Genomic DNA, 20648 nt, shown 5'->3' with positions numbered 1-20648 from the left:
ATTCTCACACAGTTTCACAGAACTGTCACAGAAGAATATGACCCCAGATGAAAGAGTGTTGGTCACTCAGTCACGTCCAACTCTTTGCAACCCCATGGACTTGTAGCCTGCCAAGCTCCTCTGTCCATGGAATTCTCCAGGCAAGAATACTGGAATGGGGAGCCATTCCATTCTCCAGGGTATCTTCCCAACCCAGGGATCAAACCCAGGTCTCCTGCTTTGCAGGCAGATTCTTTCCCATCAGAGCCCCCAGGGAAGCTTGTAGATGAAGCAAGTATACATTTAAAACATTATGCATTAATTGCATAAAGCAAACTTCTATAAGTGAGAATTATAAAACAATCTAGACAAAAACTAGTCAATCTAGACAAAAAAAGTACAAGGTTAAAGATACCAAAGAAGTACCTAAAATATAAACCTAATTTAGAAATAAGGGACAGTTTCTTAAAATTTATTATTTTTGGTCGCACTGGCTCTTTGTTGCTGCATGCGGGCTTTGTCTAGTTACGGTGAGCGGGAGCTACTCTCGGCTGTGGTGTGCAGGCTTCTACTTCAGTGGCTTTTCTTGTTGGGGAGCACAGGCTCTTGGAACGCTATTGTCATACCCGGGTTCAGTAATTACGGTTCTCAGGCCCTAGAGTGCGGGCTTGGGCTCAGAAGTTATGGCACGTGGGCTTAGTTGCTCCACGTCATGTGGTATCTTCTTAGACCAGGTGATCCTTGCAATGGCAGGCAGATTCCTATCCACTGTGCCACCAGGCAAGCCCCTGAGCAATTTTTTTTTTTTTTTTTTTTACAAAAACCTATTGGAAAAAGAAACAAATTTACATTTATACATTTTCTTTCTTTTTTTTATACATTTTTTCAATGTCATTAGAATTTTTAAAATTTAGAAACCAGTGGATAAATGAACAACAGGTTAAATATTAGTAAAAAGAAAATTAGAAGATGTATTTGAAGAAGTCAGACAAAGAACTTCTAGAAAGATAATTAGATGGAACATAAAGGAGTTCAGTTAAGCATAGAATTAGGTGGTTTAATGTAATCCAATAAGAGTACCAGAAAGATAGAATGAAATAGATGCTGTATTTAAAATAAAAGAATGTTGTTTTGTCAGATATCCTCAGGTGTTTGTCCCAGTGCAGAAAAATTTGAATGACAGGATCCTATGTGAAAATATGGACTAGATTTAAAGGGACAATTAAAACTTCATATATGAATGTATCATCTCAGAATTTATAAAGGACATTAAAAAGTGGGGGGGGGGGGGGGGAAACAGCCAAACTCTTAAGTGGCTATCCCATTTTATATCTCACCAACAATGTCTGAGGTCTGCATTTGTCACGTTCTAACCAACATTTGTCTTTTTATTGTCTGTCTTTTTTACTATAGATATTCTAGTGGATCTGAAGTGGTTCTGTATTCTTTTAAAGTAGATTTCAAATTAAGCATCCTGCAAATCTATTTTTTACACTAAAGTATTACATTCAAGCTATTTATGATAGTTCAAATTGTTGTTGAATGCCTTTTTAAACTATCTTACAAAGTCTAGTTGTAATTTAAATAGAAAATAATATGTTCACATTTCCTCTTTTTTCAGTCTTTTATAGTCTTCATCCAGTCTTTGATTATAATATTTTAATGTGTTTTAAATAGTGTATTTTTCTGATAAACACAAACCAGACAGTATTACCATCACTACCCACCCTGCCACCCCACCCTCAGTAACCACCCAAAAGAAAAGACTGATTATATTTTTGCCTCAAGAACTTAAAGATTGGTTACTTAGGGAAAGCATGAGGTAATAATCACCTTCCTCTTATAAATAGTTAAATGATTTCAGACATCCATAATCATGTTTGCATAAATCAGGGTCTGCAGGCCAGTCATTTAGGAGCATCTTACCTGAACCTCCCTGGTGGCTTAGAGGATAATGCATCCACCTGCAATGGGGGAGACCTGTTCAATCCCTGAGTTGGGAAGATCTTCTGGAGAAGGAAATGGCAACCCACTCCAGTACTCTTGCCTGGAAAATCCCATAGATGGAGGAGCCTGGTAGGCTGCAAAGAGTGAGGTTGCAAAGAGTTGGACACTTCACTTCACTCCACTTACCTGAACATTATTATCACTTTCAGGTAGAAGGGTGTGGCAGAAAAGCCCAGCTATTTGCAAGTGCTCTTGGAAGAAACAGGAGGGCCCTGCTTAAGCAAGTTCACTAGTAGTATTTCAGTGGAGGCTTTCAGCTACTCAATTCTGTTAGTAGGACAAATTGTTTTAATTGTTTTAAGATTTTTTTTTTTTAACTCCAACTGTCATTTCTTCTCATTTCTTGCTTTGTAAGAGGCAGTAAACCACATCTGGTTAGTATTCACTGCTTTTGGCACTTATAAATAAAGGACCCTCTTTCTGTTGCAAATGTATAAATACTGTGCTTACAGTTTTTGATATTTAAAACAGGATGGAATTTACATTTATATGAGGCTGAAGTATGACCTTTAGGAAAATGGAATCTGTCCTTAGACTGTCTTGTCTTTAAAAAAAAAAAAAGCTTGACTGTGTTGGTTCACATCCTCTGTTTCCATTTTCTCTTGTTGCTGGGCCATGTAATCCACCTTGGACTGTTGTTGGGCAAGCCTCTGGGGTCCTGGGGCCTGAGTTCCCCTCCAGACCTTCATCATGATGTCTTTCTGTTCTCAAATAAAGATAAGTTTGTACAGGCCTTTTCCATTTCTTTGGTCAGCCTCAGCCTCTGGAAATTAGTATGTTTCTTTGAGTATTATTTAAATGTGCAAATTGGCTGAACTTTAATATAAGGAGATTAGGAAAGATAAGTAGAAAGTTTACAAACATTCAGGACTTCCCTGGTGGTCCAGTAGTTGAGAATCTACCTGCCAGCACAGGGGACACGGGTTCTATCCCTGGTCCAGGAAGATTCCACATGCTGCGGGGCAACTAAGCCCATGCAGCACAACTACTGAGCCCACGCTCTAGAGCCCACGCTCTAGAGCCCATGCTCGGCAAGAGAAGGCACTGCCATGAGAAGCCTGGGCACCACAACTAGAGAGCAGCCCCGCTTGCCACAACTAGAGAAAGCCCACGCACAGCAACAGAGCCCCAGTACAGCCAGAAAGAAAGTTTACAAACATTCAAAGAAATGTTTTTACGAGTACAATTTTCATGTAACAAAAAAATTTTAAGCTGCAGCTTTTGGCCCACTTATCTCAAATGTAGTTCAACTAATTCCAGTTTAACAAAGTCACGTGGACCATATTTTCAGAATAGAGAAGTGTTAAGCAATTGAACTGTTATATAAATGAGCCAAGAAGAAGTCAACAGTGAAATCTCCTTTTTTTCGGACAACTTTAAGCCTTTCCACATATTGAAATACCGAGAGAATGGGAATGCAGTGAAAACATTAGTTAGAGGACACAAAAAAATAATAAAAATTTATTGTGCATAAGATAAGACCTTCAAGGAAAAAAAAATCCAGAAAATACCTATCAAAAGATGGGCCCTTGGGGACTTCCCTGGCAGTCCAGTGGTTAGGACTCCATGCTTCCACTGCAAAGGGTGTGGATTTTATCTCTGGTCAGAGAATAAGATCCCACATTGCAGTGCAGCATGGCCGGGGGAAAAAATGCACCTTTGGTTATCAGTAGTGACCCAAAAAAAGGCATATTCAGTTCAGTTCAGTCGCTCAGTCGTGTCCGACTCTTTGCGACCCCATGAATCGCAGCACGCCAGGCCTCCCTGTTCATTCTCAAAACAGTATTTCAGATACCTCAACATCAAGAAAGGCTTGCAGATTGTTAGCCTTAATTCAGGGTGATCAGGTAAAAGAAAATAGGTTTTATGTTCTTGGTCCCAAATCCTAGAATATCTGTACATATTTCATGTAGTTAGGGTTGGCTCTTCAGGACAGAAATGATAGAGCTGGAGAAGACCCAAAAAAAGATAGCAAAGTAATTGAGATGGCTCCTGGGCTTCTGGATGAGAAAAAGAACAAGCATTCTCCACCCTGGATGGCAGAGGCAGAGGGGAAGCTTTTCTGTGTTTACTTGCTTATTGTCTGTCTTCACTGGGTTGTATACTTCATGGGCTGAGGGGAGCTGTCTTTTGTATTTTAATTTTTTGTTGAAATAGATAGATACAGGAGAAATATATAGATACAGGAAAGGGCACACATGTCATAAATGCACAGTTGGATGATTTTTCACAAAATTACAGAACCATTCACTGGAAGAGGAACCAGAGCAGGAGCAGCCCCCAGGGCCCACCCACCTGCCACAGGTACTACAAGACGGGGTTGGTGCTTGTCACTGCATACACTATCCCTGAGGTCCATCCATGTGGAGTGTAACTGGTGATCATTCATTTCACAGCCCTTGAGCCTTCTGTCACATGGATGAGCCACAAAGCATTCACCCAGGGTTCTGTCCCTGGCCCTCTCCAGGTCCTGGCAGTTGTAAACAATGCTGCTGTGTGCATGCCTTTTGGTGATACAGGTACATGTTTATGTTGGGTAGAATTGGTGAATCTTAGGGTAGATGTATGTTCAGCTTTTGGAGGTGTTGTCAAAATAACTGTGCCCATTTACACTCTCACCCACAGGGTGTGAGGGTAACAGTTGCTCGTATCAGTTTCAACACTGGTTTTGTCAGTTGTTTGTAGCCATTCAGGTGTGTATGTTGTGGTATTCCATTTGTAGTTTTTATTTTTACTTTCCTGATGCTCAGCGTTATTTTGTTCCAGGACATACCCAGCATTTAACAAAGTACCCAGTGTTTTGATTGGAGCTCTTTCAACAGGGACAGAAATGTAAATTCACATTGGCTTAACAAAAAGGAAAGTTAGTCACTCCAGTTGTAGCAGAGAGCTGGAGTAGTTCAGACAATTAAAGAAAGGGTAGCCTGCATGTCAGGATCACATCAAGATAGAGGATTTTCCCTCCTGTTATGAGGCCCTCATTTCTGCACGATTCTCTGCTGGTTGTCTATCAGCGCAACACACAGGCCTCCCACAGCCTGGAAGAGGCTGCCCACTGAACAGCCCCTGCTGGAAAAGGTTTTGTCCTCCCAGCATCTGCCATTTGGCCCAGGGTACATTATATGCTGTTCGTGAGGAGCTAATAGTCTGTGATGACCTGAGCCAATCCTATGAAAGGGACAGGTCTGTTGCCAGAGTAAGGATAATAAGAAAGCTTGCCAGGCAAAGAAAAACAGGTCTGACAGTCCACAATAGTTCCACACAATAGCCACGCTGCAAATCATTTTGAGTGATGAATTAGTCAATCCAAGTTCATCACGTGTGTACGTCTCATTGTGTGTGAGAGGATGAATTTGAAATACTTTTACTTAAGAATTTCTCTAGTAAAATAAAGCAGTTTCAGGACAAAGCAGCAAAGAAAATCCTCTGCCCTCAATCAATTCAAGAGCTAGTCCATGCTGAAAATTTGAATTATTATAAGATGCATTTTGCCAGTTCATGGATGGTCTGTAGACAGATGCATATGTGAAAGCGTTTTCATGTTTGCTTCTCTCTTATTACCTGGTTTGAATCTCAAGTCAAGCCCAGGATCAGCTGACCCCTTCTTCTGGCCTGGTCCTAAGGGCGCTGCCAAATGGCAAGATGTGTTACTCTAAGACCCAAAGAACAACTGTGCATTTTCTCTTAAGAGTCTTTAGGTAAAAAAAAAATGGGAGCCCCTTATTAGAATAAGCCTAATAACTTAAACCCATGGCAGAACATAAGAAAGTGTATATAGAGTAAGGATCTAGGTGAATTTTCCTACCTCTCACAGGAATGTCATGTGGGATCCTGAGTGGGAATTCTGAAACAGAAAACAGACATTAAGTAAAAACTAAGATAGCTAAATAAAATATAGACTTCAGTTATAAAAGTGATATCTCAATATTGGTGCATTGATTGTAACAAATATACCACACCAATATTAGATGTTAATAATATAGGAACTCTGTACTATCCTTCCAATTTTTCTCTCAATCTAGAACTGTTCTAAAAAATTATTTGTTTTAAATTTAGTAGAGAGGGTTGAAAGGAGCCCATGTACAGGGAGGGAATTATTGGTCCCTGAAGCATAAGCCTTATTGGTTTCAAGGTGAGTCTACTCTCAGCTGGACCGTGGGTCACCTGAAATTTGCTTCAAGAAAGGCATTGGAGTTAGGAAGCCAGCTCAGCTTGGCTTCTTTACTTTGGGCTCAGGGTCATTGGAACAGCCTTGCAAATCTCTGAGCCTTTTTTTCCTTATTTTTAAAGTGTACATAATTTTATATCCCCAGTTCATAAAGGTATCCTGTGAATAAATATGTAAAGATCTGGCAAAGTTAGAACTATTGTGCAAATAGAATACATTATTATTGTCATTTGGATTATTTCACCAAGACTTGTTTCCTCTCTCACATTTTAATTCTCTTGCCTAATATTCATTTTGTTTTATGAAAATAAAGTTATCAGGACTTGATATAGTACATGATTTGAACCATTTAAAATTTTAGTTACAAACATTATTTATGCCCTCTTTTATTTTGTCCCAGGGTGGGGGATTTCCTCTATTTCTAAGGACATGGGTTGACTTAATTATTTATTTTCTTTCCATTTTAAAAAACTGAAAGCATTTTATTTTATTAATTTTTTTAGTTGGAGGCTGATTACTTTACAATATTGTAGTGGTTTTTGCCATACATTGATATGAATCAGTCATGGGTTTACATGTGTTTCCCATCCTGAAACCCCCTCCCATCTCCTTCCCCATTCCCATCCCTCTGGGTCATCCCAGTGCTCCAGCCTTGAAAGCATTTTAACACAGGACTCTAGAATACAAGTTTGGACATATATCACTACCTTTATATATAAAATAATTTAAATACTATTTAAAGCTTAAATTCTATACCCAAACTATTCATCAAGTACGAGGAAAAATTGAAAATATAAATGTAAAAGGCCTCAAAAGTAGACCATTGAAACATACTACCTTCATCAGCCACTCTGCTAAAATTCTTCACAAATGACAGTAGAGAGAGTTTTATTTATTTATTTTTTTTAGAGAGAGTTTTAAAAGACATAATACACAAAGATGAAGAATAGGCCAGAGGAAGGCAGCAGTACATTCAGGAAGCAGATAATTATAGTTTGATGAGGCCCAGACAAAGCTGAGACCTAACCCCTGAAGGGAACATGCCCGAACAGTCGTTCGGAGGTTGCTTTGACTTTCCCTGGGAGTATGGGAACCATCCCTGGGGGCAGGGCCTCAGGGGCCATTGCCACTGAAAAATGACCTCCAAGTCAAGGGTTTCCAGCCGAGTGTGACTCTCAGCACGCAGGAGACTGGGAAAGCTATCTTCCTTGGAGGAAGGAAAAAATCAACCGATTTGTTCTCTGGAACCTCTGAAAAAGGGACTGTGGGTAGGAGGAGAATTAGTAGAAAGTCTGTATGAGAGGCAGTCCATCCTCACCCTGACAGAAGGCCTATGTTTTGAAAAAGCTTGGCACTACTAAAAGGGGCCTGGACTCGGCAATACAACCTCACTCCTCTGGAGAGAAAACTAAGAACCTCTAATAAAAAATAGGCACAGGGGAGTTCCTTGGTAGCCTAGTGGACAGGACTCTGGGCTTTCACTCCATGGCCTAGGTTCAATCCCTGGTCCAGGAATGAGACCTAGCAAGCCACACAGTGCAGCCAAAAAATATACGCACACCAAGTTGCTTGCACTAGATCACGAGCCCGTTACCGTTTTTCAGTTCAGTCACTCAGTCGTGCCCAACTCTTTGCGACCCCATGAATCGCAACATGCCAGGCCTCCCTGTCCATCACCAACTCCCAGAGTTCACTCAGACTCACGTCCATCGAGTCGGTGATGCCATCCAGCCATCTCATTCTCTGTCGTCCCCTTTTCCTCCTGCCCCCAATCCCTCCCAGCATCAGAGTCTTTTCCAATGAGTCAACTCTTTGCATGAGGTGACCAAAGTATTGGAGTTTCAGCTTTAGCATCATTCCTTCCAAAGAATACCCAGGGCTCATCTCCTTAGAATGGACTGGTTGGATCTCCTTGCAGTCCAAGGGACTCTCAAGAGTCTTCTCCAACGCCACAGTTCAAAAGCATCAATTCTTCGGCGCTCAGCTTTCTTCACAGTCCAACTCTCACATCCATACATGACCACTGGAAAAACCATAGCCTTGACTACTTTGTTGGCAAAGTAATGTCTCTGCTTTTCAATATGCTATCTAGGTTGGTCATAACTTTCCTTCCAAGGAGCTAGAGTCTTTTAATTTCATGGCTGTAATCACCATCTGCAGTGATTTTGGAGCCCAAAAAAATAGTCTGACACTGTTTCCCCATCTGTTTCCCATGAAGTGATAGGACCAGATGCCATTATCTTAGTTTTCTGAATGTTGAGCTTTAAGCCAACTTTTTCACTCTCCTCTTTCCCTTTCATCAAGAGTCTTTTTAGTTCCTCTTCACTTTCTGCCAGAAGGGTGGTGTCATCTGCATATCTGAGGTTATTGATATTTCTCCCGGCAATCTTGATTCCAGCTTGTGCTTCCTCCAGTCCAGCGTTTCTCATGATGTACTCTGCATATGTTAAATAAGCAGGGTGACAATATACAGCCTTGACGTACTCCTTTTCCTGTTTGGAACCAATCTGTTGTTCCATGTCCAGTTCTAGCTGTTGCTTCCTGACCTGCATACAGATTTCTCAGGTCAGGTGGTCTGGTATTCCCATCTCTTTCAGAATTTTCCACAGTTCATTTTTATCCACACAGTCAAAGGCTTTAGCTGTTAAATTGTATGTGGCAGTGTGGATGTGTAATTTGTCTTTTGAAAGAGAAAACATCTTAAAAGCCTAAAATGTCTGTGAATCTATGAAAAAATTCAAATTAGATCATAATAACTTCTCTTTTTTTAACTTTTAAAAAAGTATTTTTTATTTGGCGGTGCTGGCTCTTAGCTGTGGCATGTGCAATCTTTAATTGTAGCATATGGGATCTAGTTCCCTGACCAGGGATTGAACCCAAGCCCCCTTCATTGGGATCACAGAGTCTCAGCCACTGCACCATTAGGGAAGTGCCCAGACCATAGTAACTTTAAATTATAATCAGTTTCAATGGTTTGCACGTTACTTTGACATATATAAAATAGTGAGATTTTTATTAGTAACAATAAAATTGCCAGTGAATATCTGAATATTACTTTCATCATCTGCCTGCATTTCATTATTTTGCTGGCACAATTACATATTAAAAATTGTATGAAGAGAAAGTTGTGAAATTTAGAGTTTTTAGCACTGATTATTACATGTATGTGTATGTGTGTGTTCAGCTTCTTAATTATCATTTCTGACTATTGTAAAAGAAACCAGCTTGCCTTGCTTTTTAATTATTAGTCTACAAGGGAACAGACTACATATAAAAGTGTACAATTGCTACCCAATTAGTTAGAATGAAAATGACAATCTTAAAAATCTTAAGAACTACTTCTTGGACTTGTATCCCCACCTGAAGTGATGTTTATTGTCTAGTACTCTTAATGGAGTAGAGCTTTTTCGGGTACACTTGCCTTCAGATGTATTGCAGGGTGTATGTTTCTTGGCTATATATTTGACTGATTTTGCTTGCCTAAATTTCCCCTTTCCATTCTAAACAGGGAAGGTATAAAGGGATTATTTGTGTAAGCTCTCTTCCTTCCTAGGAACAGAGTGATTTTATAGCTGCAGAAGGAAGAAGGCTAGAAAATTCTAGGAGGTGGATAGAGGTATTGAGGTCATCGCTTGTTGGTTAGTATGTGTGTGCAGGATTCCCAAGGGGCTATGTTATATGCATCCTCACACATGTGTCACGCCAACCTGTCTTACCAAGTTCTTCCCCCTGAGAGAGCCTGTAAGCCACCAAAGCCCCAGGAGCAATGAGCCTAGGTCTTGGTTTCTAAATACCATCAGCTTCCTAAAGAAACACTGATATACACTGAATAAATCAGTGATTTGTGAGTCAGTGGCAATAGAAAATAAATAAGGGAGAAGTGAAGCTCGTTTTTCTGGTGAAAATCTACTTGCCAGTGTGGAAGGAATGATGGAGACAGTCACCCTTTGGCACCCCTCGTGTGGTTGACTCAGCTTTGAGGCACCAGCAGGCCCAGGCTGATGAGTGGATGTCTGACTGAGGAGCCAGACAGTAGCCTGGTCTCATGATGTCCCCTTGGAAAATTCCAATAACAGAGGGGAAAGGGTGGCTTTTGGGTCACCCCAGAAGCACAGCAGCATTTCTGGAGCCCTCCCAATGTGGCATCATGGGGAGACATCAGACCTGGACTGAGGCCCAAGAGGCCTCATTTTCCAAACTGCCAAAACTGCCTGGGGCAGTTGGGGCGGGGAGGGTGTGATGGTCACAAGAGGGAGCTGGGAACATCTGAAAATTTCTGGTTGGAATGTTATGTTTTTGTAAAGCAGGAAGATGGCCCTGTTTGGGGAAATGCCACTGAGTATCCAGGGATGAGGGGTATCATGACTACTACTCGCTCTAGATACCTGTGAACACTCAAGGATACATTTAAACTCAAGATTCAAGGTTTCCCATTCATTTAAGTGGCAGGGGGAGTGAACTGGGATAGAATGACTGATCCGTAATACATGGTTGGTTTTCTCTAAATTTCTGTTTAAAATTCTCTTCCCTTTAGACCAGCAGCCATTCCAAATGGGTCTCAGATAGAAAACTGTGACGAATAACAAATTCCCAGCTTTCTCGAAGCTATCATTTTTTCTATCATAAACACCAGGAGAGTTCTTGACTGCAGACTCCAGGCACATGGCAAGCAGCTAAATATACACACAACCCCCACCCCTTTTTTTTGGCTGCACTGTGTATCATGTGGCTTCCCTGGTGGTTCAGATGGTAAAGCATCTGCCTGCAATGCGAGAGGCCTGGGTTCGATCCCTAGGTCGGGAAGATCCCCTGGAGAAGGAAATGGCAACCCACTCCAGTAGTCTTGCCTGGAAAATTCCATGGACAGAGGAGCCTGGTATCATACAGGATCTTAATTTGACCAGGGATCAAACTCATGCCCCCAGCACTGGGAACATGGAGTCTAATCACTGGACCACCAGGAAAGTTCTAAACATCCATTTTTGAGTCACCACTTAGGACAAACTTCCTGTGAAAGACTGACAGGCCCAGTGTACGCACAGGATCAGCACAACACAGCCTGTTCCCAGCCTTCCGAACAACAGCACAAGGCTCCCATTTGCTCCCTTTATGTTCCAGGCCTGGACCTTAGTTTTACTAGTGGCAGAATGTGAAGTGTCCAAGGCGATTTCCAAGTCAGGCTGATAACTTTCCTGTCAACCTTTTTTGTGTGTGTATAGCTATTTTTTCATGTTAAATATTCTACATTGGCCAGATGGCTGCCTTATCTGAGTACATCATCTTAATCCTTTCTTGGTGATTCTGTTGTCTTTTTTGAATGTCAAATACAGTAATATGTAGAACTTTTAATTGCTTTTGAAATGTACTGATATTTGGCTGTGACCTCAGACCCACTTTGCATTTAGTTGTATCACTTTTTCCAACTTTTCTGTCTTTTCCCTCCAGGCCACTTGTATGCGTACACTCTGTCAGTGAGACCCACGTTTTATATTTCTAACTATCAGCAATGGTATCTAGACTTTGCGTTTATGTTGTGTCTCTGGGCTCCTCTTCAACCTTTAGTTGCTTTCTTCCTGTCAGCATTGAATATTTGAGGTCACCAGGCAAGTGAATGAAGCTGGATAAATGGGGCAATATTACTAACTTGTATAAAAGGAAACTTTCCACACAAGTCCCTAGGAGCTCTCCAGAAATGCCCCATCTCTTCCTAATGTCAGCATTTCTACTTTTGGTTTTTATTTTAAAAACTAAAAGGAGTACATTTTATTTTATTTTTTTTAGTGAAAGCTTCTAATCTAAACCCTCCTTTTGCTCTGAGAAGAAGGCCTAGAGAGGCTGAGGTCTGCTTGGAGGCAGACCAAGCCCTTGGGCCTCACGCTGGAACTGGCCCAGGCCACGTGCTTTCAGCTCAGCCTGGAAGTTACACTGCCAGTCACATGTTCTCCTTTACATTCCTCATACAGTTGTTATTAATTTAGAAGAGCCTGAGGTTTAAAAACCAGCCAGCACTTTCCATTTAAAAAATTTAGGTATACATTTTCTCATAAAAACTGCTTCCCTGAAATTAGAAATCATCTGTAAGTTTAAACCAGGCCCACCCCAGCCTTTGGTCAGAATGGCTTGGTGTTTGGATGTGTTCTTGCTCCATCAGCATCTTTCACACACGGGTCTGAGAGCACTGGCCTCACACGCTGGCAACAAGCTCACTGATATGTGGGCTGGTCCTTTAAAATTTGTGACACAACTTTGTCCCCACAAGACCTCATTTGAGGGAGCTTATTTTGTTCAGCCCATCAAGTACCTGTGGCCTCAGGAAGGCCCCATCCTCTGAAGCTCATAGGTTCTGCCCACACAGCCCCAGCCCTGTCCCTTGTCTTGCAGGGGGACGGGGGCTGTCTGACTGGCTGCTAGACCAAGCATTTCTCAGATGAAGCTGCACCTCACTGTCCTTCCATGAGGCTTAGGGTGGCCCTCAGGGCAGGGTATAGGTTTGGATTTGGGACGTGGCAGGGCTTACATCTGATTTCAGCATCAGACCAGGTGTCCATTTCAATAGCAAGAGCTGTAAGAAGAGGGAAAGAAAATATGTCTTTCAAAAAGCTGTCCCTTGTGGAACTTGTCACTGTGGAGCCTACTTTAAGTCTCTGTCATATCACCCCAACCCCACAATCTATTCTTATAAGAACAAACAAAAGGTTTTCCAAGAACTGAAGACAGAGCCACTCATTACTCTGTTGTAAACATTCTGTTCGGATTCCTGCAAAGCTTTGTTGTTCTAATGACCTACAAGTCAAGTCTAATGCTGGAGGTTCCCAGGGCCCACTACAAATAACAGAAAGAAGCAGACAGTTCCAAAACTATTACACGGGGCCGGGGAAGGGGGAGTCAACCCCTAGAAATTTGTGAAATTCTACTTCATTTTCATTTAAGAGAGAATACTTTTGACTCTAAAACAGTACGTGATCTCATCATGAAGCTGACCTCTAGCAGAGCATGCTTTCTGAAAACCTATTACCCAGAATAGCCAGACACCATGCCTGGGGAGATCCGTAGGTCACTAGGAGAGCTCAGGTGGCCCCACGCTGGCTGTGCAGGAGCCGTCTGCATGCAGTTACCAGTGTGCAGGCCAGGGCCATTCAGCAGCAAGTGTGAAGACAGGGTGGAAGCACCCACTGGTGGAGCGGCAAGCCCACGAACCTCAGCTTGAAAGGCTTTGGGGCCAAATGCTAAAGCTCTGAAGAAAAACATTTGCTTTACAATGAGAAACCTGGCATACAGCAACTCACTTCAGTCATCAGGATCAGCATCACCTTCATGAGTCAGCTGGCCAGCATGTGTGACCAGCCTCCTCAAGCTGTCCAGGTCACGAGACAAGACAGAAAAAGTATGTTGGCCAAATGCTGCAGGGCCCTGGGTAGACAAGCCAGGAAAATCAGAATGGAGTCGTGTAACTTGTTAACATGGGTGGTTGTTAGTGTGGAATCCAGGAGGCTGTGTGGCAGCAGAGATCTAGAACAGGCAGGGCTGATGAGCACAGAAGCCAGGAGCGGGGGTGGTCACGGCTAGGATGCCATGGTGCCTAGATGAGAAAGTGGCACGCCTGATAATTAAGATTTTCAGAGAATGCAAGACACACCCCACGGATTTCTTTGTTTCTTCTCCCCATAGGAAAAGTACCCAGAAGCTGTGCAGCTCTCAGAGGGGGCCTCCTCCAGCTGCATGGGCATTAGGAACCCCAGTCAACCCGGGTGAGTACACAGGCCCCACCAAGTCCCTCCCCAACCCAGACGGTTCTTTCCTGTTAAAAACGATGACAAATAGTAGAAAACAAATGTAAACCACCTAACTGACATCTTGAGATGTGTCTTTAGAGTTATAACAGATAGCAGCGATGGCAGAAGAGCACCAGGGGATCTATAAGGAAATCTATAAGGAAAACACAAATGGGATCTATAAGGAAAAGTCCAGCAGGTGCCGGTCTCACTGCTGGAGTCCTTAGGGAAGGGAAGCCACGCAGGGGAGGCCAGAGGGGTGGAGTTCTATTTTCAACTTATTTCAAGAAAGGTGGGGAGTCTGCAAGTACTGAGTGAGGGGAGAAGTCGTCCAGGTCTCCTTCCGCCCACTGTGGGTACCTTTATGTGCACGTGGGCAGGATGTGCTTCTGTGACCTGCACCTAAAGATGTTTTGTTCCAAGCCTTAAAATGGTGTAGTTATGTAAGCCTCTGGAACATGACTTTTTATTCAACATTATTTCCGAAATCCACCTATGGTGGTGCCTATAGCTGTAGCTATTCATTTTCACTGCTTACACTCCATGAGGTGAATATATGTATCTCTGCATTCTTCAAGTCTTGGGCCTCTGGGTTATCATTATCTTCCACTATTTTTAACATTTCCTGTTTATGTCCTTGGGCACACAAGTACACAGGCTTCTCTTGAGCATATACTTAGAAATGAAATTCCTGGGTCATAGGGCAGATTCAGCTATCACGGCCAAATTCCTTTTAAAGTAGTTTAACAATTCGTATTTCCCACCAGTAATCTTTTAAGTTCTCGTTGCTGGATATCCTGTACTTCACTTGTATGGTCAACTAACATGCAGTGGGCACAAAACAGTATCTCACTATGGTCATTTTCCTGTATGTTAATGATGTTGAATATCTTCTCGTGTTTAACTGGCCATACTCCCTCTTCACTTGTGGGTCTTTAAGATCAAGGGAGTCTGAGCGCAGCCTTGGGGAAGGGCAGCAACTCCAAGGGTGATTAGGCAGACAGCAGCGTTCCTGCCCATGTAGGCATCCTCTCCTCTAGAGAGAGTCAAATGCTGCATACAGTTTAGTCTGATTTTAAAAGCACTCAGCAATGCATCTTACCTCTTTCAGGTTCGAACTAGTCATTGTTTGGAAGATACAAATAGATGAAGAAGGGAAGGTTTTGCCAAAGCTGGATCTTCTCACCGAAGTGCCGTTGCGAGGTAGGGATGTTCTGGTGATTTCTCACTGTGTTCAACACAGACACCTACTCATTTCATCTAGTTATATATGGCAAGAATCAAAAGTAAAAAATCTCACTGATGCACTTTTAAAATAGGTTTTCAAAATATTTTTTTGTCTATAATCACTCAAAAAGCACATGGAAGTAGGGTTGCCCCGTAAGGCCCTCCCAGACTATAGCCTGATGTCTCTGCCTCAGGAACGTGGGGAGGGGCTTGGGTCAAGGTGATTCGGTCGTCCTGGCTTCCCTTCAGTGCAGCCAGTTGAGAATGAGGGAAGTGTCTTGGTGAAGTGTCTTACCCGATTTGTTTTCTTTACAGCCCTGGAACTGGACAAGAACGGAGTCATAGAAACTGCTCCTCTCAGCTTCCGAACCCTACTGGGCGTGCTAGGCATTGAAGCCACTCTAGAAAGCCTGATTAAATCACTTTGTACAGAGGAAAGCAGCTAATTCCCAAACAGTGAACAACTACACATAGGAGAAAGATGCTGCACCTGGAGGTGTGTGATTTTATTGAATATAAACATTTGCTCTTTTCCACTTAGAAACCTTACCTTTAGAACATGTTTATGCAATTATGGCACATTATATATCAGTTGTCGGGACATGAAAAATAAATACAGTTATTTAAATTCAAAATACCAAACAAGTGACACATATAGTGTATTTTTAAAAGTAAACTCAACATCCAAGAAAGTACAGAAGTGGCTGTCCATCCTGGGATATGGGGAGCCACCGTGCCCCTACCTTGGTATGAATCTAAGGGCAGAGGCGGCACCAGCCCATCTCAAAGGTTGGCCCTCCTCCTACCATCCACCACTGAGGGACCCCTGGAGGCCTTACCAGTGCAGCCCCATTCTTTTACATTCCTCAGACACCCCAGGGGAGCCACACCACCTCCTGGCTCTAGAAGCAGCACTGGAGGCTTTCACAGCACCTCTCAGCAGCAAGTCCTCTGACGTTCACTCTTCATGGTCTTTCACAAAAAAGTAGAGTGGTTAACATTAACAGATGCAGTAAGACAGCAAACATGGCATTGTCCCTTCACACAGGGCCTTAGCCACCCGGCCCCTCTGCACAGAAGAAACAGTGTTTTCATTAAAGTCCCCCAGAGTCCTAAGTGCTGCACTGACCTGAGTCGCCAGTTTAAAGTAGAATGGGTGAAAACACTGTTTCCATCAAATGAAAGCCTCAGGGAAGGGGCTGAGGTGGAGTGTGAGAAGTGCAAAGGGTTGAGTCAAGACCCTCTAGCAGGAGATACTGATCTTTAATTTTTTTCCCCCAAATAGAGGGTGATTGTTTTCAGACTGTTCACTCCAGTCAGAATAGGCAACAGGAGGCTGCCCAGCCTACCTCCTTGAGGGGCTGGGGCTTCAGAGCTCCACACACGAGATTCAGGGTCCCCTGCATACCCTGGTGCTGGGCAAGACCATCCTCACCCCAGACCAGCAACAAGGAACAACCTCAGGCCAAAACAACTCTGGCAGCTACCTACTTCCATGCACTCTGGAGCCTGCGGCTTGACCATGAGAACAGGGCTCCATGCACACCCCTATGTGTGGAATCTCCAAAGCCCTGTACCCCAGCATCCCACATGAATGAGAGGCCTGTGTTATTTGAGTATCTTTTTGAACCTCTGAGTGAAGAAGTAAGAAGTAAATGATAGGACAGGACTGAAGAATAAATTCTAGAAGAGCTGGCTTGATTCAAATAAGCATAATTCTCAATTTATCACAAAATTCCCCACAAAAATTATAATCAGCAAAATATTCTTATTTTTTGTGTAGTATTTTCATACAATCTCATGGTTTCACTATTATATTACAATAAGCCTTCATTAGTCCCTCAAAATGATGATATAAATAATCTATACAACCTACCATAGAATAAAAAACTGAAGCCAAGTTTCCCAACAGTTTTCATAGCAGCTGGGCACACTTTTGGTGACCCCAACAAGAACCCTCTTGGTGCCAGCCAGGAGTCGCTCATCATGCAGAAGCAGGGCCTTGGGCAGCCCCAATGGGGAGGCGGTCCAGAATTACTCAAGGCCACCAACACCACACATCTTAGTGAAACCCGAATCAGGATGCTGGCCCTGGCAGAAGTAGCTGAGGTTTCCCAAACATCCAAAAATGTCAGAACACAGAACCGGCAGATGCACAGGCACCCCATGACACCCACCCTGGGCATAGCAGCTCAGAGTTACAGCTCTGCTTTCAGCTTCCACAGCAGCAATTGCAGGTGGGAAAGAATACCTTGTTTCCCCTAAAGTTAAAGATAAAATCATTCAACACAAAATAGAAAGTCAGTGCTCGCATGAGTGGTGTCTACCCCTGCCCTGAGTCCCACGCTCCCTGCTGACCCTGAGCAGAGCAGTGGGTACGGCACCTCCACATGGACTGTGAGTCCGCTGCTCAGAACTGACGCCCACATCAGCAACTTAGCGCTCTCCACAGCAGGGAACTACTAAAGCTGCGCTGACACACGGCTTGTGTTGGAAGAGTGACCAGGTAACTCAGCTGGGAACGTTCCAGTAGTATCTGTTTTCTTCAAAGTCCAAACTGTAAGGTGTATGTGACAATTCAAGTTTTCTATGTTAGGATTCTGGTGGTAGGAGATCCAAACCTTGAGTCTTATAAGGCTTTTTAGAGATTAGATGTGAACCGTGGGTGAGAAGGGAGAACTGCCCAGGGGCCTCCAGGGAGACAGCACACTGCTGGGCTCAACGTCCAACATTCCTTGTCCTGGAAGCTGTCTCTAAGGGTATTCCATGTCTCCCAGAGGCAGTCCCATCTGAACAGGGGTTGAAAAGCAAAAAACATTCACAGCCAGAAGTCACCCAACACAACAGAAAATAGCTCTATCATTCAACCTTCACATTCTGTGTTCAAGTTTCAAAGCCACTACAAGAAAAAGGTTAGACCTTATGGAGAACTAACGTGCAATCTTCGCTTTCCTTGAACCTTGTCGACATCACGGTGGCATCTTTGGCATGTACGGTCTTTAAATAGTAGTTGACTATCTTGCCATCCAGTTTATACTGATGAGGAATGCTCTCGTAGGGCTTGAGGTCAAGGTCCAGCACAGACACAGAGAAGGCAAACCTAGATCTTGATGAAGGGACAACAGGCCTTTGATCGGAGCTGGAAGCAAAAGAGCAATTTCAGAATACACAAACCTCCCAAATCCTCTCAATGCAACTCACAAAGAGCACCCATTCTGTGCATCTGTATGCATTCCATCTCTATCTGTGCCAGCTGTATGCCTCATGCATGAAGCTTCTGCAAGAGAAGCACCTACTGTGATATCTACCAGCACACCAGATAAGAAAGAGTTAAAGTGCAGAAAGATGGAAAAGCAATTAAGTAGACTATGCAGTTGATATTCCCCGTATCCCAGTAGTATAAACAAATGCTAAAAATGTTACTTATCGTGAGCCAAGTATTACAAAACCTAAGAAAAAGAAAGTAGATCTAGCCATACAACAGCCAAATGCATAAAATGTTAAGAACAGACTTCTCTTTACGTATCTTTTCCCATGTCTGGTGAGAAACTCTTGCTCCTCTATGCTTTTTCACATTAGGAAAGAGAGATCTGGTTTCATGTTTTGTTCTCAAATGGTTTCATGTTTTCTTCTCACATTGTGTCTGTAGTGTTTTCTATTTTGTTTCTTAGGGTTTTGCTTTGTGGTTTTTCTAAATATTGCAATAGTTGTATGCTTATAACAAAACGTAAACAATTACTTGTACTTAAAAACACTTGATGCGAAGAGCTGACTCACTGGGAAAAAACCCTGATGCTGGAAAAGATTGAGGGCAGAAGGAGAAGGGGACGACAGGATGAGATGGCTGGATAGCATCACCGACTCAATGGACATGAATTTGAGCAAATTCCAGGAGATAGTGAAGGACCGGGAAGCCTGGCGTGCTGCAGTCCACAGGGTCACCAAGAGTCAGACGTGACTTAGAAAAACAGCAACAACCAAAACACTTTCAGGCTAGTTCTGAAGTTTGTACTAACATTTCTGTATATACCACTTAGCTCTCAAAGTGCTCTCAGTATGCATCCAAATGACTGGTTAAATACATTACATGAGCTCGGTTTAGCCCAAGAGAGAAGTATTAAGGAGTTCTGGTTTCTCTATGCATACTATTCTAGATTTAGACATTATTAAAAACAAATAAAATACCAATTTCTAAAGGTCCTGCCTGGGAGAGGGAAGGCAGATAAAAACATTCCTATCTAATAACCTAATTAAGGCCTAGACTCTCATTCAATTCCTGCTCAGAAATAGTTTATAGGAAAAATGAATCCCTGGCTCAGTTGCTGGGGTCTTTGCTACTCCCTCTTGAACAGCAGAGAACATGTATACAAATTAAGGTCTTGCTTCTGAGTCTCACTCTCAGGGCCTGACACCCAAGCTTCATGCAGCTGGGCTAGGACAGTGAACATCTCTGGCCCTCACCAGGGCTGCACATTTCATAGGAAACCACACATCACATCAGAACCAACACCCAACAAGATGACATGGATCAAGAAAGGAATCTATCACACAGAGTCTGGTGAGAGCATGTTGCAGGCCACTCCTGAGGAACCTAATGGTCAGCCTCTGAGTCTTCTGATACTTAAAATGCTTCTCTACTCTGTGGATGATACAGGTGCCCACATGGTTCAGAAGTTTCTGGACACACGTCCTCACTCCTCTCCCAACATGTCAATTTCTGTTGAGCAGCTGTGGTCAAGGGTGTCAGGACTCCTGGCCCCCACCCCATCACACATCTGTATCCTGACTACATCCTTCCTTCAGGAAGGGTGATAGATAGTAACATTTGTGTGCTTTTCTCTCACCTAACAACACTAGCTTAATCCAAATGGATTCCTGCTACTAAGCACTGGGAGCATTTTCTTAGGGGATAATGAGAGATTTCAACTAAACAACTCTTTTTAAAAATATTTCAGTTATGCCCTATAAATATCCTTCCGTGTTTCCTATCAGAAAGTGGACAATCCTATGCCTGCCAAGAAGCAGGACTCTTAGGAATGTTTAGTTCAAAAGCATCAGAAAACCGAGTGGCTGGCAGCCAGTTACAAGGTCATCTTGACCCAGGAACACACATCAGAAGATTATGAAACATTCCATGAAACCATGTGTGGGGTTTGGCACCCTGAAGATTAATCCTAAAGATGCCATCTAATCAATGAGAGAAGATTATCAGGTTCATCCTGAATTCCTAGGCAGAGATAGGATTGGATAATGATGTCCTGGGAGAGATGCTGCAAAGAGGAAACAGAACAATGAAATGTTGTTTTAAAGGTTCTGAAATGACTATAAAGGTTGGCACATCAGGACCCGGAAAAAAGAAGGAAAATAAGCCCTAGAGTAACCTACAGCTTCTTGGGCCTCTGAGCCATGATGGAAACTTGGGGTTTTCTTTGACAGAAAGGTATTTGCACCACAGCATCTAAACTGCTTCTAAAGTCCTTGAGATATTTTCTTAG

The 20648-nt window shown here is 42.8% G+C and overlaps 2 protein-coding genes across 7 annotated transcripts in view; one reads left to right on the top strand and one right to left on the bottom strand.

Moving 5' to 3' along the window:
• CENPP (centromere protein P) overlaps window positions 1-18905 on the top strand; it is a 239547-nt gene extending 220642 nt beyond the window's left edge. Inside the window, exons 6-8 of the mRNA XM_004004078.6 lie at window positions 13823-13902; window positions 15038-15129; window positions 15469-18905. Coding sequence (XP_004004127.1) covers window positions 13823-13902; window positions 15038-15129; window positions 15469-15599 — 303 coding nt within the window. The 3' untranslated portion in view covers window positions 15600-18905. The remainder of the gene's footprint in view (window positions 1-13822; window positions 13903-15037; window positions 15130-15468) is intronic.
• Window positions 15639-20648, bottom strand: part of IPPK (inositol-pentakisphosphate 2-kinase) — a 60150-nt gene continuing 55140 nt past the window's right edge. For 3 of the 6 annotated variants that reach the window (XM_042243013.2, XM_004004073.6, XM_042243014.2), the window contains one exon: window positions 15639-18292. In XM_042243013.2, coding sequence (XP_042098947.1) covers window positions 18254-18292 — 39 coding nt within the window. In that variant the 3' untranslated portion in view covers window positions 15639-18253. Of the gene's footprint in view, window positions 20424-20648 lie in introns of all 6 variants that reach the window. The other 3 variants (XM_042243012.2, XM_012116165.5, XR_009599139.1) reach the window with 2 other exon arrangements.

Source organism: Ovis aries, chromosome 2 (assembly GCF_016772045.2).
Source record: "Ovis aries strain OAR_USU_Benz2616 breed Rambouillet chromosome 2, ARS-UI_Ramb_v3.0, whole genome shotgun sequence".
Classification (NCBI taxonomy): domain Eukaryota; kingdom Metazoa; phylum Chordata; class Mammalia; order Artiodactyla; family Bovidae; genus Ovis; species Ovis aries.
This window is presented reverse-complemented; position numbering and strand designations above follow the sequence as displayed.